Below are 18,463 nucleotides of genomic sequence, written 5' to 3'. Positions count from 1 at the left end.
AAAAGAAAACAAAAGGCTTTAGTAGCAGATCTTTCTGCACTGAAAACTGGATTTCGAACAAAGTTAGGATTTTTCATCCCTGGGTAGAGCTTCTATTTCTGCAACCACTTTTTTCCTTCACTACTTCCTTCCCACCCTTACATACATTTCCTTGCTTCAATAAGCAGTTCAAAGCACAATGACTAAAATATCAAGTAGAATTATATGACTAAATCTCTTGTTACTTATTATAATGTATGGTAATCCAATTTACATAAATTGCTTCTTAAAATTCTAATTACTAGGGCTTTGAGAGTGGAGGCATGCATGTGACTTAAGGGGGAAATAAAGTAGTTGGTTGTCATAAGGAGAGTAATGCAGAAGGCATCCCTCCTTCTGGGTTCTGGACTTCACGTGCTTTTGTTAAATGGTTTTGTCCCAGTTTCCCAAATGATACTTTGATAACTGATAATTTTCTGGGGACAGAGCACCCCATCTTTTCCAGTGCTTCCAGATTATCTAGAATTCTTAACCATGCCAACCTTTCAAAGACTTTTCTTCTTAGCCAGACATAATGTTCCTGAGAAGAATTTGTAAGTGTATTTAAGAAAATATATTCATATATTTCAATTCTTCACATTTTCAAGCAATTATTTAAGAGTAGCAATCCAAATATGAACATCAAAGGCATTGACTCAAACTGACCAAGAATTCCCTTCCTCGGCGGTCAATAAGTGGTGATAGAGCTGAAAACACTGGCCATCCGCTCAGCAGGTGAGCATATGGAGATCCTCAGCAGTATATGTATGTATGTATGGAATGTGGTCATTATGTGAAAATGAGTGATTGATACTGACAAAATGTCAGGGTCATCTGATTAGGGTAGTTTATTTTCGTAATGTGAGTGGGACTAGCCAATGAAATGGTCAGTGAAAGTGATCCAGCTGGAAACATATCAGAGGCTAATGCAGACCCAGTTCAATGTTCCTGAAGTGAAGCTCTAATTAATCTGCAGGACATTATATTTTGCATAAACTTGGATTTGGGGTACTCTCAGAGGACATCCAGTTTAAAGAGATGATGAAGGTTGTAGCCTGGTTTACATATAGTACCAAATATGAAACTAATGTTTATGGTATAAATTTAAGACACACAAAACAGGATTGAAGGAAAGCATTAAAGGGTTTCCAAGCCAGATGGTTTTTGTGCTAAATTAATTTGGTTAATCAAGGTTTGCAATCAAATCTTGGATTTAAATGGTTTATAATTGTTAACAGGAACAAACTGTTGGTTGGTTTTTAATTAGCCGACTAACAGAGCAATCCTGAGGGTCTCCAGCGCTGTGGTGGGTGGCCGCAGCACAACTATGACGCTGCTAGTCTACGGAATATAGTTATGTGGAGGCTGGCAAGAAAATGGAGTGTTGTTAAGGCTGTCTTCGGCACACCTGCATCAGCGTCCCCAGCAATTGTGCTGCGGTGGTCCATGGTGGCGTGGAGGGCTGGCGGCGAGGCTCAGATGGACAGGACATCCGCAGCCAATTGAGCCAAGAGGCATGGGGGCTGAACCCAGCACCCATCAGAGCCAAGGGGCGGAGAGGGGTGGGGCCACGGAATCTAGCTGTCTGTCATAAGCACAAACCCCCACCCCCATAAAGGGACCAAATTCAGTGCCAAGACCCTGGGCACCTGACAGCAATGGCATGGGCTCCAACTCCCACAAACACCCTAAGCTGGCCACCTGCACACTGAGTGTAAATGGACATGGGAGCACATCTGGCATAGGAGGCACCCTGCCATCCAGAGCACCTTTTGGGGTCCTGCACCCTCAGGCACCCTTAGGAAGGGATGAACTGCCAGCTTCTGGCAGAGCGGTGGCTGCTAGTCTGACCCCCAGTCGTTGGGGATCAGAAGGAACCGTCCAACACGCCACTTCCCCCTCCTGCCTGGACCTGTTCGGCACCCAGGACAATCAGTAAGTATCCCCATTTGCAAGAAGGGCTTACTTACAGCACACACCTCCATCAGTGTCCCCTCTGTTAGGCATCACATAGCCTGGATGCAGCTGCCTGACCGGGGTGGGGTGGTGGTAGAAGCCATGAGCTGTGGCACTAACCACTGCAGCCACAAACCTTTGTGCAGGCATATGTCACTCTGAGCCAGGCAACCCAGAGGAACAGTGGGTGGCCATTGGCACACCTGGAAGCAGAGAGAGGAGCCTTTCAAAGCCCCCTGTGGGGTTTTGTATTTTGTTTTTAACAATGTTTGAGAAGTGATAATTGAACTCTTGTTCTTCTATGCTCTAAAACTATACAACAATGTGTGTGGGGGGGGCAATTTGCATTTCAGTCATGCTTGTATATGTAGTTTTGACTCAGAAGAAGAGAGTTTAGAGCAGATGCAGCATTTGGAATATGCCAGTAATGATGTATGACGTGCTCAAGCTATCCTTTGGAATTCTGGCTAGAGATGGGTTACGTGACGTTTGCTATGGACCACTTAGGGCAATTCTGAAATGAATCACATCATTCCAAAAACATCCAAGAAATGTATGAGTAGGATGGGACAATTTCCCTTTTATCAGCAACTGGCAAGAAACATCCATGAAAGATTCAAATGAGATATAGGTAACATTTTCTACCGTAGCAGCACCTATCCGGAAGTTCCTGACAAATTCTTGCGAGAACTTGCCAGGCGGTCACAGGGAAACTGGTATGAGGCGTGGGAGCATACAGATGAAGCAGGAGTCCTCCTGAGGCCATCCTATACTGTGGAATGTGAGGACTACATTTGGTGGTGGCAATTAACACAATGACCCAATTGCAGTGTTTTGGTTTTCTGGAGGATCTTCTAAAACAAAACAGGAGACATCATATGGGAATCTGTTGTACAACAATAGCACTGCCTCAACATGATTAAGAACATACAGATACAGAACACTTGAATGATAATTTGCCAACTAGCAGTATTTTTTCTCTACACCAGCCTTCGTTATTTGGAGAAATATCCAATCCACAAGTATGGCAGGAAGCCACTGTAACTCTTCAAAGACTTCAGTGAAAATACTCCTTGAAAACAAGCAGAGAAATCTCAGCATTGGCCCTCTGTAGAACATTGTTCTGTTTCCATGGCAGTAGACTGCTCAGGCCAAGCATAGGCAATTTTCTCTACCAAAAAAAAAAAAAAAAAAAAATCATGGGAAAAATACCCAAAAAGAAAATAGCTAGCTCTTGATGTGCAAGCAAGCAGATCAGTTCTGCAGTGGTATGTCTGTGGATGTTCAAATGGGAAGAAAGTCTTTGTAACCTCCAAGCCTCCACACAGGTGTCTTTTTATTACATTTTGCTGAGTACACATTTGTGCAGATTCCCTAGTGATGACAGGAAAAATCCACAAAGGACTGGATCAAACATTTCTGTTCCACCAACAGTGGAGCCTTCCTCTGATATACAGAGCATCCCACTAAAGCAAAGAACATTGTGCTGGTGGGACACACTGCTTCTGCCACTGGAACATTCCTTGCGTTGGACAAAAGCTATATGTGGTATGGAAAAGGGGTCTCTAATCCCAGTAGTATGCCAACATTAAGACACGTTTCTCAAGTATTTGGTAGATTCAGGGGACTTGAGAGACATCCATGTAGATTCTACCTTCATTATTACCGAAACATATTTTGATTTGGAATGAAAAATCTCCTCTCTCTCCCCCCCCCCCTTTAACCTCTCCTGGCCCTTGGAACAAAACATTTTTGCATATCCTAGGTTTGATACTATCCTCTTACCTATCACAACAGACTCACTAAGATAAGGGATACAGCATGGCATATTTGTGACTGCATATATGTGCTGTCCCATCACTCTAAAACAGGGGTCCTCAAACTTTTTAAACAGGGGGCCGGTTCACTGTCCCTCAAACACTGTTGGGGGTCGGACTATAGTTTGAAAAAAATATGAACAAATTCCCCACGTGTGCGGGGGAGGAGGTGGCGGCCGAGGGGGCTCTCCGGAAAAGCATCCTCCTCGCAAGCCCGGACCTTCCCCCTGTAGTGGTTAAGAGTGGCGTTTTGGAGCGGGGACTCTGATCTGGAGAACTGGGTTTGATTCCCCACTCCTCCACGTGAGAAGCGGAGGCTAATCTGGTGAACCTGGTTGGTTTCCCCACCTCTACACACGAAGCCAGCTGGCTGACCTTGGGCAAGTTACAGCTCTGTTAGAGCTCTCTCAGCCCCACCTGCCTCACAGGGCGTCTGTTGTGGGAAAGTATGGGAAGGGGATTGTAAGGCAATTTGAGTCTCCCTTTAGTGGTACAGAAAGTCAGCATGTAAAAACCAAGGCCATTTATGCACTGGAGGTTTTGCCTTGGAGGGTGGAGGGTGGGAGGAAGAGGGCGAAGGGGGCGACTGGGCGGCGCACAAGGCGTCTTGCCACCTCGCGCCACCCAGTCGCCCTTTTCCTCCCACCAGGAAAGGGGGTTTTGGGCTGGAGAGGGAGCAGGGAAGGGGGCGACTGGGGCGGGAGGGAGGCTTCCGGCTGGGCGCATGCGGCCAGGAAGCCCAGAAAAGCTCTGGGGAGGGGGGCAAGGGGGGACTGGCTTTCTCAGTCCCCGGGCCGGATCCGGCCCTCGGGCCGTAGTTTGAGGACCCCTGCTCTAAAATGTATTCCCTTTTCTGGATATCTGAAGTAATGCAGATGTCAAGTCTCATGGTTATCTAAAAGCAAGTCATCAGGTCCTTCTGTAGTCATCAGATTCTTCTGTTTCAGATGATTTTGAGGATGGCTCTTTAGCTTATGCTGTGACTATTTTATACTGTATTCTCTAACTGGTGGTGTTGAGCTCCTGGCGTTGTGATGAGTGTAGTCCGGGGACAGGGTGGCTAGTGCCATGGACAGCTCACAAGTCGGTTAGAACGCAACAGGAATTTTTTAAGTCTCTGCTTGGTGAGGTAGGGAGGTAGAGCCAGAAGCAAAGCATCACAGATAAGTAACAATTATGTTGAGCGATATTTCTACTTCTGCATGTCTGAGGTCCAGAATCCCCAAGTCCCGATGTCCAGCTCCTCTGTGTCATTCTCATCTGTAGCTCAACACCGCTCAGCCCTTTCTGTCAGATCTCTTCCCAAATGTGATGCTCTTGTTTTTCCCCAAAGTGAAACTGGCATGTAAGAAGGGGGAGGGGAGAGGATGCCTTCCTAAGAGATAAATTTTACATTTTCTGTGGACTGATTGCAGTGATCACCCCAGGAAGGCAACCTTGGAAAAGAAGGCTGTAACCTAAGGTGCTACCTAATAGGTGGCAAGTGGTGCTGAAAGGACAGCTCCCAGGCCACCGTCCTTAACAGAGGGCTCCCACTAACCAGAAAGGAGAAGCCAGGCGCTGCGTTTCTTTCCCCCCTGGGGGTGAAGGCAAATTAGAGAGTCGCTTAGATTAAACAGCGCCAAATCCTTTTGATCATCCGAGCCCATTCTGTTGGCACTCCCCCCCCCCGTGGTTTTGTGATGGTTTTCCTCCGCCGCGATGCTAAAGCATCTCCTCTCTCTTGCCAACCGACAGCGCAGAGGTTTCCTAGCAGCAGGTGGGGATGGCTTTTCATGGCTTTCAGAGCTGGTAGTCAAGGGCGCCGGAATGGCCACCTGAAGACGGGAGGGGAAAAAAAAAAAAGCTCACAACAAGTAGTTCTTGGCTTCACCCAGACGCGCACGGCTCGGCTGGCTAGGAGTCTGGCAGCCGCCGCCAAGGAAACAGCGCTTGCTATGTGAAGAAGAGCCTCCTAAGGTACCGAGGATGTGATGTGATGGTGGGGAGGGGGCTCGGTGGTGGGGAATCACAGCGGCGTGTTGGCGGTCCCATCCCTTGTTCTCTCTCCATATACGAACCGACAGGTAAAATCTTGCCAGGGCAGGGAACGCGGAAACCTGCTAAGGTTATAAGAGAAGGGATCCTGTAGGGTGTGCCCGCTGCTCGATTTGTTGGGCGGGGGGCGGCGGCGCAGAGTGTTTTTTTATTACTAACCAAGCCCTCGCCTCCCCTAGGTTTCTCATACCAGCGGATGGGCAAATGGCACATCTCTCCATCCCTCGTTTCAGTTCGGGCAACTTGATCGGACAAATCCAGAAAGAATGGGGATGAGCAGGGCTTGGCGAAGGTGACTACTTATATCGAGGAGAGGCAGCGTTTATTTCGGGTTGAGCCTTGGGAGTGTCGAGGGGGGGGGCGACGGCGATCAGAGGAAGAGTCCAGATCATCACAGGCGGGGGTGGGCGGGAGAGATGTGAGAAGAGAGAAGGTAAAGGAAGATATAAGCCATAGGATGAGAGGGAGGCGCAGGCTGCCTTGAAGAAGGAGCGTGGCAAAAGGGGATCGCTCTCTGTTTGCCAAGGGAAACAACTGGAAGGATCGCAAGGTTTGTCCCAGGGTCGTTTGCAAAGCAACTTTGCGATCGCTGGGGGGGGGGGGGGGGAGAAGACGCGCGTTTGCCGCGGTGTCCAAGGAACTTCAAGAGAGGACAGACAGGGGACTCAAGGGATCCGATGCTTAGCAGGTGTAGGATAGAGGTCAATATCGTTCAAGGGGAAGGGGCGGATATGGACCGGGCGAAGGAGGGGGAAAGGGCAGGCAGCCTAATCGGAGGGACTTCCTGGGTAAGGAGATGAGGCTCCTAGGAACCAGCAAGAAACTGTTTGGGCTGGAAGGAGATGCTAATTGATGCGTGGAGGTTGGAGGGAGCCCCTCCCTCGACTGGGGAAAAGCTCCCGTGACCCCCCATGCATGTGCCTTCTGGGATGGGCTCCATCCCTCTCCCCGTTGGATGCACCGGGTGCTCCTTGGAACATCATGGAAGCCAATTTCCTCCCAGGCCACTTCTGCATGGGAGGTTTTTGCCTTGGATTTGCCGCTCTCCAGATGCGCATTTCCCCCATCCAAATCCTCAAAACTCTGCATGGGGGGCTGATTGTTGAGTTTGGAGAATCTGGATGGGAAAAATGTGCCTCTAGAGAGGGGCAAATCCAAGGCCAGGCCTCCCGCGCAGAAATGGCCATTGTTGAGTTTGGAGAATCTGGATGGGGAAAATGCGTCTCTAGAGAGGGGCAAAACCTCCCGTGCAGAAATGGCCCCAGCCTCTTCCTTCGCTGGGGGGGGGGGAGAGGGAGGGAGGGAGGGGGGGAGAGGGAGGGAGGGAGGGGGGGCGATGTCACGCGGCCGCCAGCCCGCTCCCCTCCCCTCCCGCTTCCCGCCAGCCGGCCTGACAATAACAACAGGTCCGCGGCTTGTCGCGCCTCTCCTTCTTCTCGCCCGCAGTCATGTCTGAGCCACAGAGATGGGGAAGCTCGAGGACCACGAGAGGGTGATCCTCAACGTCGGGGGCACCAGGCACGAGACCTACCGGAGCACCCTCAAGACCCTGCCGGGCACCCGCCTGGCCCTGCTCGCCTGCCAGTCCCCGGGCGGCTCCCCTGGCGGCGGCGGGGAGGAACTGCCCCTGCCCCTGCCCCTGCCGCCGCCCGCCCCCAACCCCGCCCCCGGCGGCGCGGCCAATCCGGGCGGGGTGGGCGGGGCCGGCGGCCCTGGCGGCCATGGCGGCGGCGTGGGCGGGGCGGCCCTGGCGGCGGCGCGTGGCGGGAAGGGCGCGTGCCGCGAGTTCTTCTTCGACCGCCACCCGGGCGTCTTCGCCTACGTGCTCAACTACTACCGCACGGGCAAGCTGCACTGCCCGGCCGACGTGTGCGGGCCGCTCTTCGAGGAGGAGCTGGCCTTCTGGGGCATCGACGAGACCGACGTGGAGCCTTGCTGCTGGATGACCTACCGCCAGCACCGCGACGCCGAGGAGGCCCTCGACATCTTCGAGGCCCCCGACCTCATCTCCGGAGAGCCGCCCGCCGGCGAGACGCCCGACCACGGCGGCGCCGCCAAGCGCCTGGCCATCGAGGACGTGGGCGCCGGGGGGGCCGCCGCCGCCGCCAACGGCTCCCCCCTCGACGGCCACGGGGGCCGCTGGAAGAGGCTCCGGCCCCGCGTGTGGGCGCTCTTCGAGGACCCCTACTCTTCCCGCGCCGCCAGAGTAAGACGGGGAGGGGGGGAAGGCCGCCTTTTCTTTTGCCGATTATGCCCGGGAGGCTTGGCCTTGGATTTAGCCGCTCTCTGGAAACACATTTTCCCCATCCAAATTCTCCAACCTCAACAATCAGCCCCCCCGTGCAGAGTTTTGAGCATTCGGATGGGGGAAATGCGCATCTGGAGAGTGGCAAATCCAAGGCAAAACCTTCCATGAATAAATGGCCTTTGTGTGTGTGTGTTAAAGTGCCGCCAAGTCGCTTCCAACTCATGGCGACCCTATGAATGAAAGTCCTCCAAAATGTCCTGTCTTTAACAGCCTTGCTCAGGTCTTGCAAATTGAGGGCTGGGGCTTCCTTTATGGAGTCCGTCCATCTCTTGTTGGGTCTTCCTCTTTTCCTGCTGCCCTCAGCTTTTCCTAGCATGACTGTCTTTTCCAGTGACTCTTGACTTCCAAAATATGACCAAATTCGATAGCTTCAGTTTAGTCCTTTTAGCTTCTAGGGTCAGTTCAGGCTTGATTTGATCTATAACCCACTGATTTGTTTTTTTGGCAGGCCAAGGTATCCGTAACACTCACCTCCAACACCACATTTCAAAGGAATCTACTTTCTTCCTAACAGCGTTCTTCAATGTCCAGCTTTCACACCCATACATAGTAGTAGGGAATATGATGGCCTTTTCTTTATCAAGTGCGATGTATATACCGTTTTCCAGTCAAGGTGGCCAAGGTGGTTTAGACTTGGAAAGGTCTCAGAGAGAGTTGCCTTTCCAGGACCTGATGGCATGAACTTCCTGGATTGTTTCTCTTGCCTTCCCAGTACAGAGAGGGCTTGAAGTAGCCCCAGGGACTGCCTGAGCTGGTTTCCCTCTGGCTCTTGGTCCTTCACAATAACCATGTGAAATAAGAATAAATTATTTCTGTTAGGGATGAACCATACCTGAGGGATGAACCATACTGCTTAAACAGATGGGAATTGCCTCATGGATAAAGTGCTTACCTGTGTATTCGTCCTATGTCAGCCTATTGTGTTCAGAAGCACCATGTGTTTTGGCTTGATTTAAATATAGCGCTGGCTAAGGCAAAAGCAGTCTCCTATAGGGCATTGTGAGTGCTGTTTGTGCCAAGCACTAAAGTGTGTCCCAGATTAGACAAGAATGTCTTATGGAAGGGCACCTTTAGTTTGCCAGTGGCATGTCTGAATCAAGCCTATTCATATCATTAATATGCCAGCAATTGGCTTGCTGCCTGGCATGCTAATGCTCTGGGGATGGGCCAAGATGTCTTGAGAAGTGTATTTGAATATGATAGGGTACTTTTGGAATGTTTATCCATCTTAGTGCTTCCCCTGTTTCAGCCCTCATTTGCTGATGACCAGGTAATGCTGTGTGGCTGTCATGAAGTGTAAACCCAAGGCTTTCATACAAGCCCAGCTTAATATTCACCTCATTACAATTCCTCAGTGGTGTTCTTGAATGAAAAGTGCAGAAGGCTCTAGTGCCAGGTGATTGACTCAGTAAGTGTGGAGACTAGAAGGTGGGTCTCTCACCCAAATGAACTATTCTAACCAAGTTCCTTCAGTATCAGGCCTTAGTAGCCCTGGTGGTTGGTATGTGAGACTGTACCTAGCCCTCTTCTTTTCATGCATCTCTAGATTTGAGATTGGTAGACTCGTTTGTGGAAGAGCTCTCATGGGAATTAACTTTGAAAAAAATGAATCATAAAAGTTTGTATTAGCTGGATGTGTCCATGTGGTGGCTAAACCTGGTTTTTATAGTATATGGTACTCTCTGTCATGGATATGAACACCTGTGTCGAGTGTCCAACTTAAAGGTAGCACAGCCTGAAAAGCAGCTGTGGAGAATGGCCATGTGTATAAAACCATGGATGTCAGGATGTAAGCTCATGTCTACAGCCAACCTGAGTTTTTGTGATCCAGAAAGTTACATGGATGAAGCTGGACACTTTAGCACACAAGAAACATGGAAAAGTTCAATGAAAAAGCAAGTACCTGTTCTGTAAGGTTACTCTTTTGTTTGAAGCAAAAAGCTGGCAGTGTAGATTATATAGGTTGCACTGATCTCGCCTTGGTCCCTGTTTGCTGTGTGGATCAACAGAGATCAGCGCAAAATGAAGAACAATATTTAACTGATCAGCACAAATTGGAGATTGTGAAGCCATGCTGCTAACCACCAAACTCATTGGGTTGTGCCCTGAGAACAACCTGGGTACTCTGCTGGGTTTTCCCAAGGACTATTGTAAATACTGCTTGGACATTGGTCTTGTTTGTATGAACAAAGATTAATTGTTTTATCTTATGTGAATCTAGCAAGCTGAGTCACTTTCATTTTGATGATTTTACCATGCTTTGTCATCTTCTATTTATTCATGCTCCTGCAGTTGTCTTACTATTTCTGCTTTGTAGATAGGAACACTGAGACTGATATGTAGTGAGAGTCTTGCCCATGCTGAACTGGGATTTTTACAGAAAGATACATACTTTTATTCTTCATTGTCTATTTGCAATATCTCTCTGTATGTATAGGAGCCAAACAACTTGTTACCTACATTTGGATTTCTGTTTGGCATCTACTACAGGAAATAATTGAAGGTGACCCTGACAGAAGATTGATCTTGATTTTCTCTTATCCTTTGAATAGTCATTGATTTCTTAATACGATTTGTGATAGACTTTTGTGTGGCATATAAAATCAAAGAAGCATGGCATTATATTGCGTTATCCTGATGGGACTTTTGTCACTTTTTTTTAATGTGACATTTGCTTTAGACTTACGTTTAAGTTTCTGATGATGATCTCTATCTGTCTATCTTCCTTGTTTTCTGTTTGATGCAATTGTAGCCCAGATAAGAAATACTAGGATGTTTCTGGGAGTAGGGAGCAGAAGGTCAAAACACCTCTTCTTTCATAGATCTGCTGAAGTACATGGGAAATACCCATCAGCAGCATTTGGCTAACTGGTGGCACTGGTGTGGTGACTTGCTGTGTGCTCTGGTAGACCACTGTGGGGTGAAAATGCTGATGTTTTCAGTCATCAGTATTATTTATTAATTTCATTTAAAACATTTTTATGCCGCCTTTACACCCAGTCAGGGTTCTCAAGGTGGCACACATAAAAACATTAAAACATTTGAACTATTTAAAAAATTAAAATTATAAAATAATTCAATAAAAACACATAAGTTGCTTAGAAAACTTCCATAAATAGTTAATGTTGTGACTAAATAACCTTATTTCTTATTTCCTATTTTTGAATTATCTCGTTTTTCAAAATTACGGAATGATTTGTAGTTTCTTCATGTGATCTTATTAAATATGCGTTTACCATTCTGAAAGTATTCTGAGTATAGACAGCAACTCAGTAGCAAACGTGAACATTTAAATACTTCTCAGTGTTTGGTCATCAGACAGGCTGTATTTTGTCTCAGGATATTTGTGTGTCAAACAATACTGCAGCAACAGATATCTCTCTTGTCTAGATCTAACCTTGGATGAGCGCTCTCCTCCTTTCCTTACTTTTCAAATGCCACTGATGGGACCATTGCAGGAAGCAGATGCACAATCCTCACTCTGTCTGTTGCCTCTCTAGCTGCCAGCAGTCATTGATGAAGCTATCAGAGGGAGGACTGGAAGCAGCCTGATACCCCTCTGTTGTCTCTAGACCCCACTTCCTAGCTTCCGGCTTCAGTTTAGATGATCAGAGGGATGACAGGCAGCAGCCATCTGGAAAGCTTCTCTCCAAGCAATGTTTTATTGAGTTTTACTTGTAATTGTCTTTTGATTCCAGCCTGTCCTGGGGTGGAGTGGGGGTTGCACTCCCTCTGAAGGAGCTTAGGGATGTTGCTGGGTACTGATCTACAGTCGGAGTTTCAGGTATTCTCTACGGCATATAATACCTTTTATCATCTTCAGTTGATACGCCAACTACGGACATTCCTCAGAAAGCATTATCTGGTCCATATTTTGATCACATCCAAGTTAGATTATGGCAATGTGCTTTATGTGGGGCTGCCTTTGAAAACAGCCTGGACACTTCAGCTGGTCCAGCTGTTGTCAAGTGCTGGATACTGGTTTCATATCACTGTTGTGCTGAAACTTCTGCACCGGTTGCCCTTTGGTTTCTGGGCAAACTTCAAAGTGCTGGTTAACACTTGAAGGCCCCAATGGCTTGGGGCTGGAGTGTCTGAAGCACTACCTCCTGCCATTCGGTCCAGCCCATCAGTGAAGATCCTCTTCTCAAGCTCTGCTGGGTGTTCCCTGACCTTCAGAGGGGAGCTAGGTTGTGACCACAGAGAAAGGGGGCTTTTGCAGTGGTACTTTCTGCTCTTGTTTTGCCTATGGATCTCTTCTATGCTGTTGGTTTTGTTGTATTGTTGTGGGATGAGTTAAACAGGTTACTGGAGAAGGCCACATATGAATCTTCTAAATAAATAAACCACTTTTGGGAGCTAGTTTTTGGTGGAAAAGTGGGATAAAAACATGATAAATTTGAGATTCAGTATGCAGCAGAAAACTCATTTTGTATATATATAAATTATACGTATGTGTATATATATATATATATATATATATATATATGCGTTTGTGTGTATGGATATATGTTTGTGTGTATATATATTTATACACACACACATATGTACACACACAGTTAATTAATGAGGATGTTAAACCTCTCTGAGTTTTAAGAAATTTGCATTAGATTTTTGATTCACTGTCAGTGGTACTGGTGAAATCAGCCCTTGGGAGATATAAAGCTTATCTTGTTTCAAAGGGCTTGTCTTTGTCTTCCCGTGGTTAGCAAAACCATTCTCACTGCTACTTTTAAATATAATACAATTTTTAATAAAAGTGTGATTATTTTTATGTTGACACATTTGAATATTTAATGTCTGAAATTGTCTTTGACTGTCTTCCAGTAACTGGATTGCAAGTCTGGGCTCTGACAGAATAATGATATGAAGACGGGTGCATACATCCTGTCCTCATAACATTCTGATTTGTTGCTTGAATAAGCATTTAGGTGACAGAATGGGAGAAAACAAGGCTCCTTTGAGCTGTATCAGAACCCTATAGTTAGTGGAACTGGATCATGCCCTGGTCCAGTGTGTTCTCAGTAACTAGTAATACAGATATCTGTGACAAAAATTGTTATGGTCATGCCTTAAGAAAATAAACAAGGAAAGTTTCTTTGCCATTATGGTAAGAGAAGCCTGCTTTACTTGCTCAGAATATGCTATCAACCTCTAGCCATGATACAGTATTTGAAAATGATTGCTTATGGGACAGTAAGAGGAAGAAAAAGGTTAACAACTATTATGATAATATTTCACTTTTTGCTAATATTTTTAATTCTTTGTTTACCCATGTTTTCCAAGGGTAACATGAATAGTTTTTCTGAGGTTTGTACTAGTCTGTTAAAATGCTGGTGCGGTAGTTGGAGAGAATGGCAGCTGCAGAGCTGGTGGACACCTGTTGCTTAATAAGTTATGAATACAAGAAAAATTGACTCAGTCATTCTAATACTTGGTATGTTTGAATTGATGTGTGGAAAAGGTAAAATGAGAGAGATTTCCTCTGCCCAGCATTTTTCCCCCTCTAGAGCTGCTCTGTCTACATCTCTTCTTGTTTCCATGGAAACAGGTCAGCTTCTGGCTTCTTGTTTTCATTGAAAACATTGCCACTGCCATTTATTAATCTCAAGATAATTTTGTCTGTTGCTTTGACATCAGCATCATACAGATGATCTGTGCTGTCATATCTGATGATGGCTATATGTGAACATATGTGTGCTCATCTAAATTCAGCTACAGCGGATTAATCCAAAGAAACACCTCAAAGTCATGATTCAGTCATAATTTACATTAATATAGCTGGGAGCAGAAGTTGGCTGTGAATTGTAATGCTCACATATGCAGTTCCTGATAAATAGTGTGGGCTTTCTTTTCGTTTGGAAAGCCTTGTAGACAACATCATGTTCTTCTTTTCTGTGGTTAAACAGAAAGACTAATCTCGCACATTTCAACCCTTGCTTATGATTAAATATTTTAAATAAAATATTAAAGCCTATTTAGGGATAGGTTCTCCGTGAAATGAAGATTAAACAGGATAAAGATATCAGAAAGAACTATGTTGCCAGAGTTCTCAGTGTTGCATTGTCTTATAATAGTGGGATAGAGCAAAAGGGAAGATGATGAGAAGGGCTGGAAAACCTCCATGTGCTTTGTCACTCAGATGCCTATAAATGCAATTCTGGATCTTGGAATTCTGTTGTTCTACCCTTCATGATCAAAATATTAGAAGTAAGGTTTAAGAGAATGAACAGTCATTCCAGTTCGTTTCACAACTAGCATAACAAAGGACACGTGCATGTATATTTAATATTGTAATAAATGTGAAAGGAATGCACCCAAAGGAATCTTTGTACTAAACGTACCATTTCCGCAGACCCTACAGTGCTGCTTCAAAATCCCTCCATGACTTATTTGCATTTGAACAGCAGAAGTATTTCAAGTGCACCACATTAAAACATATTATTTGTATGTGTTTCTGCTTAGATGCTATGGAGAACTAATATGTAGACTACTTGCTGGTCTGAAAGAGAGCAGTTGGTGCCCTGTCCTGGGTATCTTCCCTACTCCTTGATGCATCAGCAACTATGAAAATATAGTTGGAGTCTGCCTCTCTGAGTACCTTTCAGAATAAGTGAGTGGAAGCCATTTTATTAAGTGCATCTTACATTATGGCCAGTTTACAAGGTAGAGGGCTATTTGTGGTACTTAGGACCACTTAGATACTGTCATTTGAAGCATACTGCTAATATCATAATGGAATGTTACAGACCAAAATGTACAATGCTTTTATTTTACTGTGTTGAAATAATTTGGGAGTGGAAAGTCAGTGTATAGAAGGTATAAAAAAACCACAGTTACAAAAATACAATGCATAAATTTTCCATCTTGTTTTGGAGAGCTATTTGATAGTAATGCAAAAGTATAATGTCCAAATTATCTTTCTACACAGTTATATCTTGTCCCTTGATTCCTGCCTTAAAAAGAATCTCTGAGATGCATCCTAATGTCTCTGTGCATTTGGTTTTCATGCTGGCAGGTTAATTCACTGTCTGTTCTTATCACAGACACAGCCTTCTGCAGTCAGTAGGGATTCCACTGCAATCATACAAGCCTACTCTTAGCTTTTAAAAATTAATATTGGAAACTTTTGGGATTTTCTAATTACTTTTCCTAGGGTATCTGCCTATGATGTATGCGCACACAGGGAGATCCATGTTATATTTATAGCAAAATAGTACTTTCTCCGAGAAAATTTTGATGAGCCTGCCTGATGACTTTCTTCTGCTTTGCTGGTTGAGTTTCTGACCCAAACCCATACTCTCCCACACTATTTCCTCTTTCCTTCCTTCTGTCCTTCACATCCACCAACCAGTCTACCATTATCTGCCCTCCTCCTGGCAGCTTCTCCTCCTTTTCCCCCTCTTCCATCCACTTAACTACCTTTCACCCTTCTTTCAGCTTCTCCTTCTTTCCTCTTTCCCTGCTTCTTTCCCTCCCTTCCATCCTTTACCTTTCTCCCTTTATTGTGGAATAGCTACATGCAAATTTTTTATGAGGAGGGGCATATGTGAAGAAATAGTGTGAATGTAGAGTGGCCCATTTTTTTCTGTAATGGGATACCCAAAACTTCTTAACTGAGCTCTGGTGTAATACTATGAATGGTCTTGAAGGGCTTGCTAACTTATCTCACTTGTACATGTCATCTCATTCATTCTGAGTGAACTGCTTACTCTATATTGCATCTTGTTCTAAAGTAGCCTCTCCTTGGAATATCTCTCCAACCAACTTTCTGTTGTGAGCATAAAAACACTGACCTAATGAACATGCACCTCAGTGCACCTGATGAAGTAAGCTCTGACTCACAAAAACTTATACTGGAATGGATTTTGTTAGTCTTTAAGGTGCCACTGGCCTTTTGTTAAGCTTATACAGGCAGCATGGCTACCGATCTATAATTTTTCCTTGTATATCATTTTGTTTGATAATGTGCCACTGGTAGCTGGTAGTCGGTAACAAGACTTGTATAAGAAGCCCATGTAATTTAGAAGAAGTTCTTGGAGTCTGTATTCTGTTAGTAGCAGGAGACACAAGACAGTAGTGAATAAGAATAGAAATTTTATTTGTAACCTGCCCTCCCCTGGTGAAACCGCGCTCAAGGTGGCTGACAACATAGGTTTACATACATAAAACAAAATATAAAAACATTTAAAACAATGCTGAAATTAATACATTTATCTATAAATGGCACCATATTAATTTTTACCTACAAGGAGAGATGTTTTTACGGCAGCTGGCACTCAACTATTCAGTTTGAACTTGATCCAGAATTCAGTCTGGAAGCAGTGCAGCTGGCGGAGCACCAGTTGGATATGTGCTGTCCGTGGGCTTCCTGTCAGGACCTGCATTGCTTTATTCTGGACCAGTTGCAGTTTTCCGAGCAGCCTCAAGGGTAGCTCTATGTAGAGCAAATTATAGTAGTCTAATCTAGAAGTGATGATTGTATGGATCACTGTGGCTAGGTCGGTACGAGACAGGTAGGGGATCAACTGTCAGACCTGCAAAGATGGAAGAATGCTGTCCTGGCAGTCTGTGTGACTTGGGCCTCCAAAGACAAGGAGGCATCCAAGATCACTCCCAAGCTCTTGACAGAGGTAGCCAGTTCCATCTGAACCCCGTCAAGAGTGGGAAGCTGGAATCCCCAATCTAAGTCTCTCCATCCCAGCCATAGGGTTCAATTTCAGGTGGCTCTGTTTTAACCTTTTCACCATGGCTTCCAAACACCTGGCCAGATTTTCCGGGGTAGCGTCCAGCTGGCCACCCATCAACAGATACAGCTGGGTGTCATCTGCATACAGATGACACCCAAGCCTAAAACTCCAGACCAACTGGGTGAGAGGGTGCATATAGATGTTAAAGAACATTGGGGAGAGAATTGCCCCTTGTGGGACTCCACACACCAAAGGTTGATGTATGGAAAGCCTATCCCCAAGTGCCACCCTCTGTCCCTGGCCATAGAGAAATAAGAAATAAATTATGGCAGAGGGGCAAGACTTTTTCTGTGAAAAAGCTCGCAAATGCCTCACATAATTCTTCAAATAATTACTCTTCAAATATTCCTGTATTCTACCAAGCTAGAGTTGTAATGTAAACATGAATTTACCCAATTTACTAGTATTTTGAGAATCCCCTGATAGGGATGTAAGTGATGAAATTACCCTAAATAATTGTGCCAGGTGAGAGCTTGCGGATGCAAAGAGGCTGCATAGTAATCCTTCTTAGCAGCCTTCACTGCCATCTCATAGGATTTCATAAACGTCCTATAAGATGCTCTTGCAGCTTTGTCACAAGTTCAACGCCAAACTCGCTCTAGTCACCTAAGCTCCCTTTTCTTCTTCCTTAGCCCCATGGAATACCAGGGGCCTAATTTGGAATGGGAGCGATGGGGAGCAATCCTATCAATGGCTTCTGAAAGATGGCTGTGCCAGTCATTTGTCAGCTCATCTAAAGAACTGCTGGTGGGGGGTATCTGCTCGTGCAGAGCATTCTGGAAACCTGTTGGATCCATGAGTCTCCACAGGCAAGCATAAATCCACTTGGGGATGGCTGGAATCCGAACCATACAGGTGAGCTAGTACTAGACACTTCTAGCCAGCAGACATTGGTACCAGCAGACATTGGTACCAGCTCTAAGCACATGCTGCCTCCAGTGAGCCATGTGCCTTCTCACTGTTTAGAGGAAGCAGTATCTTCGTGCCTGTACCACTGCTTCGTTGGACACTGCTATGTATGTGTTTTGAGAGGGCATCAAAATACAGGTTATGATCATGAGCAAATTAATTAGTTTCTTAATGCCTAAAAGTAGTGTCATTGATTCCATAGTCATTACATTGTAAGTCATTACATTGAGACTCATTTGTTTTGACAATTATCTTGGGGTCAATTTAAAACATAATAAATGGCAGAAGTTCCCAGGGTGAATTTATTAGATATGTGGTACACCAAGTGACCAATAAGCTGTTGGGAAATACAGTGTCCAGATAAAGGTGGTCTCTACGAAAATTAGTGCAGGGTATTTTCCCTGCATGCAGAGTAATAATACTGGTCATTATTTAAACCACAGGATCACACTGGAGCTATTTTCTTAAGGCTGTATTTTTCTATGTAGGTCTTTATGAAATACTGCCCCATTTAATTAGTTTTACTAATTTTTGAATAATGTCGCACAGAGTACTGGCTCTGTAAGATGCAAGTCTTTATTTTGCTCCATAAGTCAAATAAGAGATTTTACTAATCACTGTGAACTAAATTACTCCTTTCATAGTAAAGGAAAAGCAGCTGCAAAACT

The 18,463-nt window shown here is 45.3% G+C and overlaps 1 protein-coding gene across 5 annotated transcripts in view; it reads left to right on the top strand.

The window, feature by feature from the left end:
* The first annotated feature begins 5,630 nt into the window (after positions 1-5,630).
* The window catches only part of KCNC2 (potassium voltage-gated channel subfamily C member 2), a 92,573-nt gene continuing 79,740 nt past the window's right edge, over positions 5,631-18,463 (top strand). For all 5 annotated transcript variants that reach the window (XR_008933232.1, XR_008933231.1, XM_056846082.1 and 2 more), the window contains exons 1-2: positions 5,631-5,750; positions 7,275-8,034. Coding sequence is in view for 3 of the 5 variants with exons in the window: in XM_056846082.1 (XP_056702060.1) it covers positions 7,294-8,034 (741 nt within the window). In the remaining 2 variants the exon portion in view is untranslated. The remainder of the gene's footprint in view (positions 5,751-7,274; positions 8,035-18,463) is intronic.

Source organism: Euleptes europaea, chromosome 3, assembly GCF_029931775.1.
Source record: "Euleptes europaea isolate rEulEur1 chromosome 3, rEulEur1.hap1, whole genome shotgun sequence".
Lineage (NCBI taxonomy): Eukaryota > Metazoa > Chordata > Lepidosauria > Squamata > Sphaerodactylidae > Euleptes > Euleptes europaea.
Note: the sequence above shows the minus strand (reverse complement) of the source record. Positions and strands in the feature narration are given on the sequence as shown.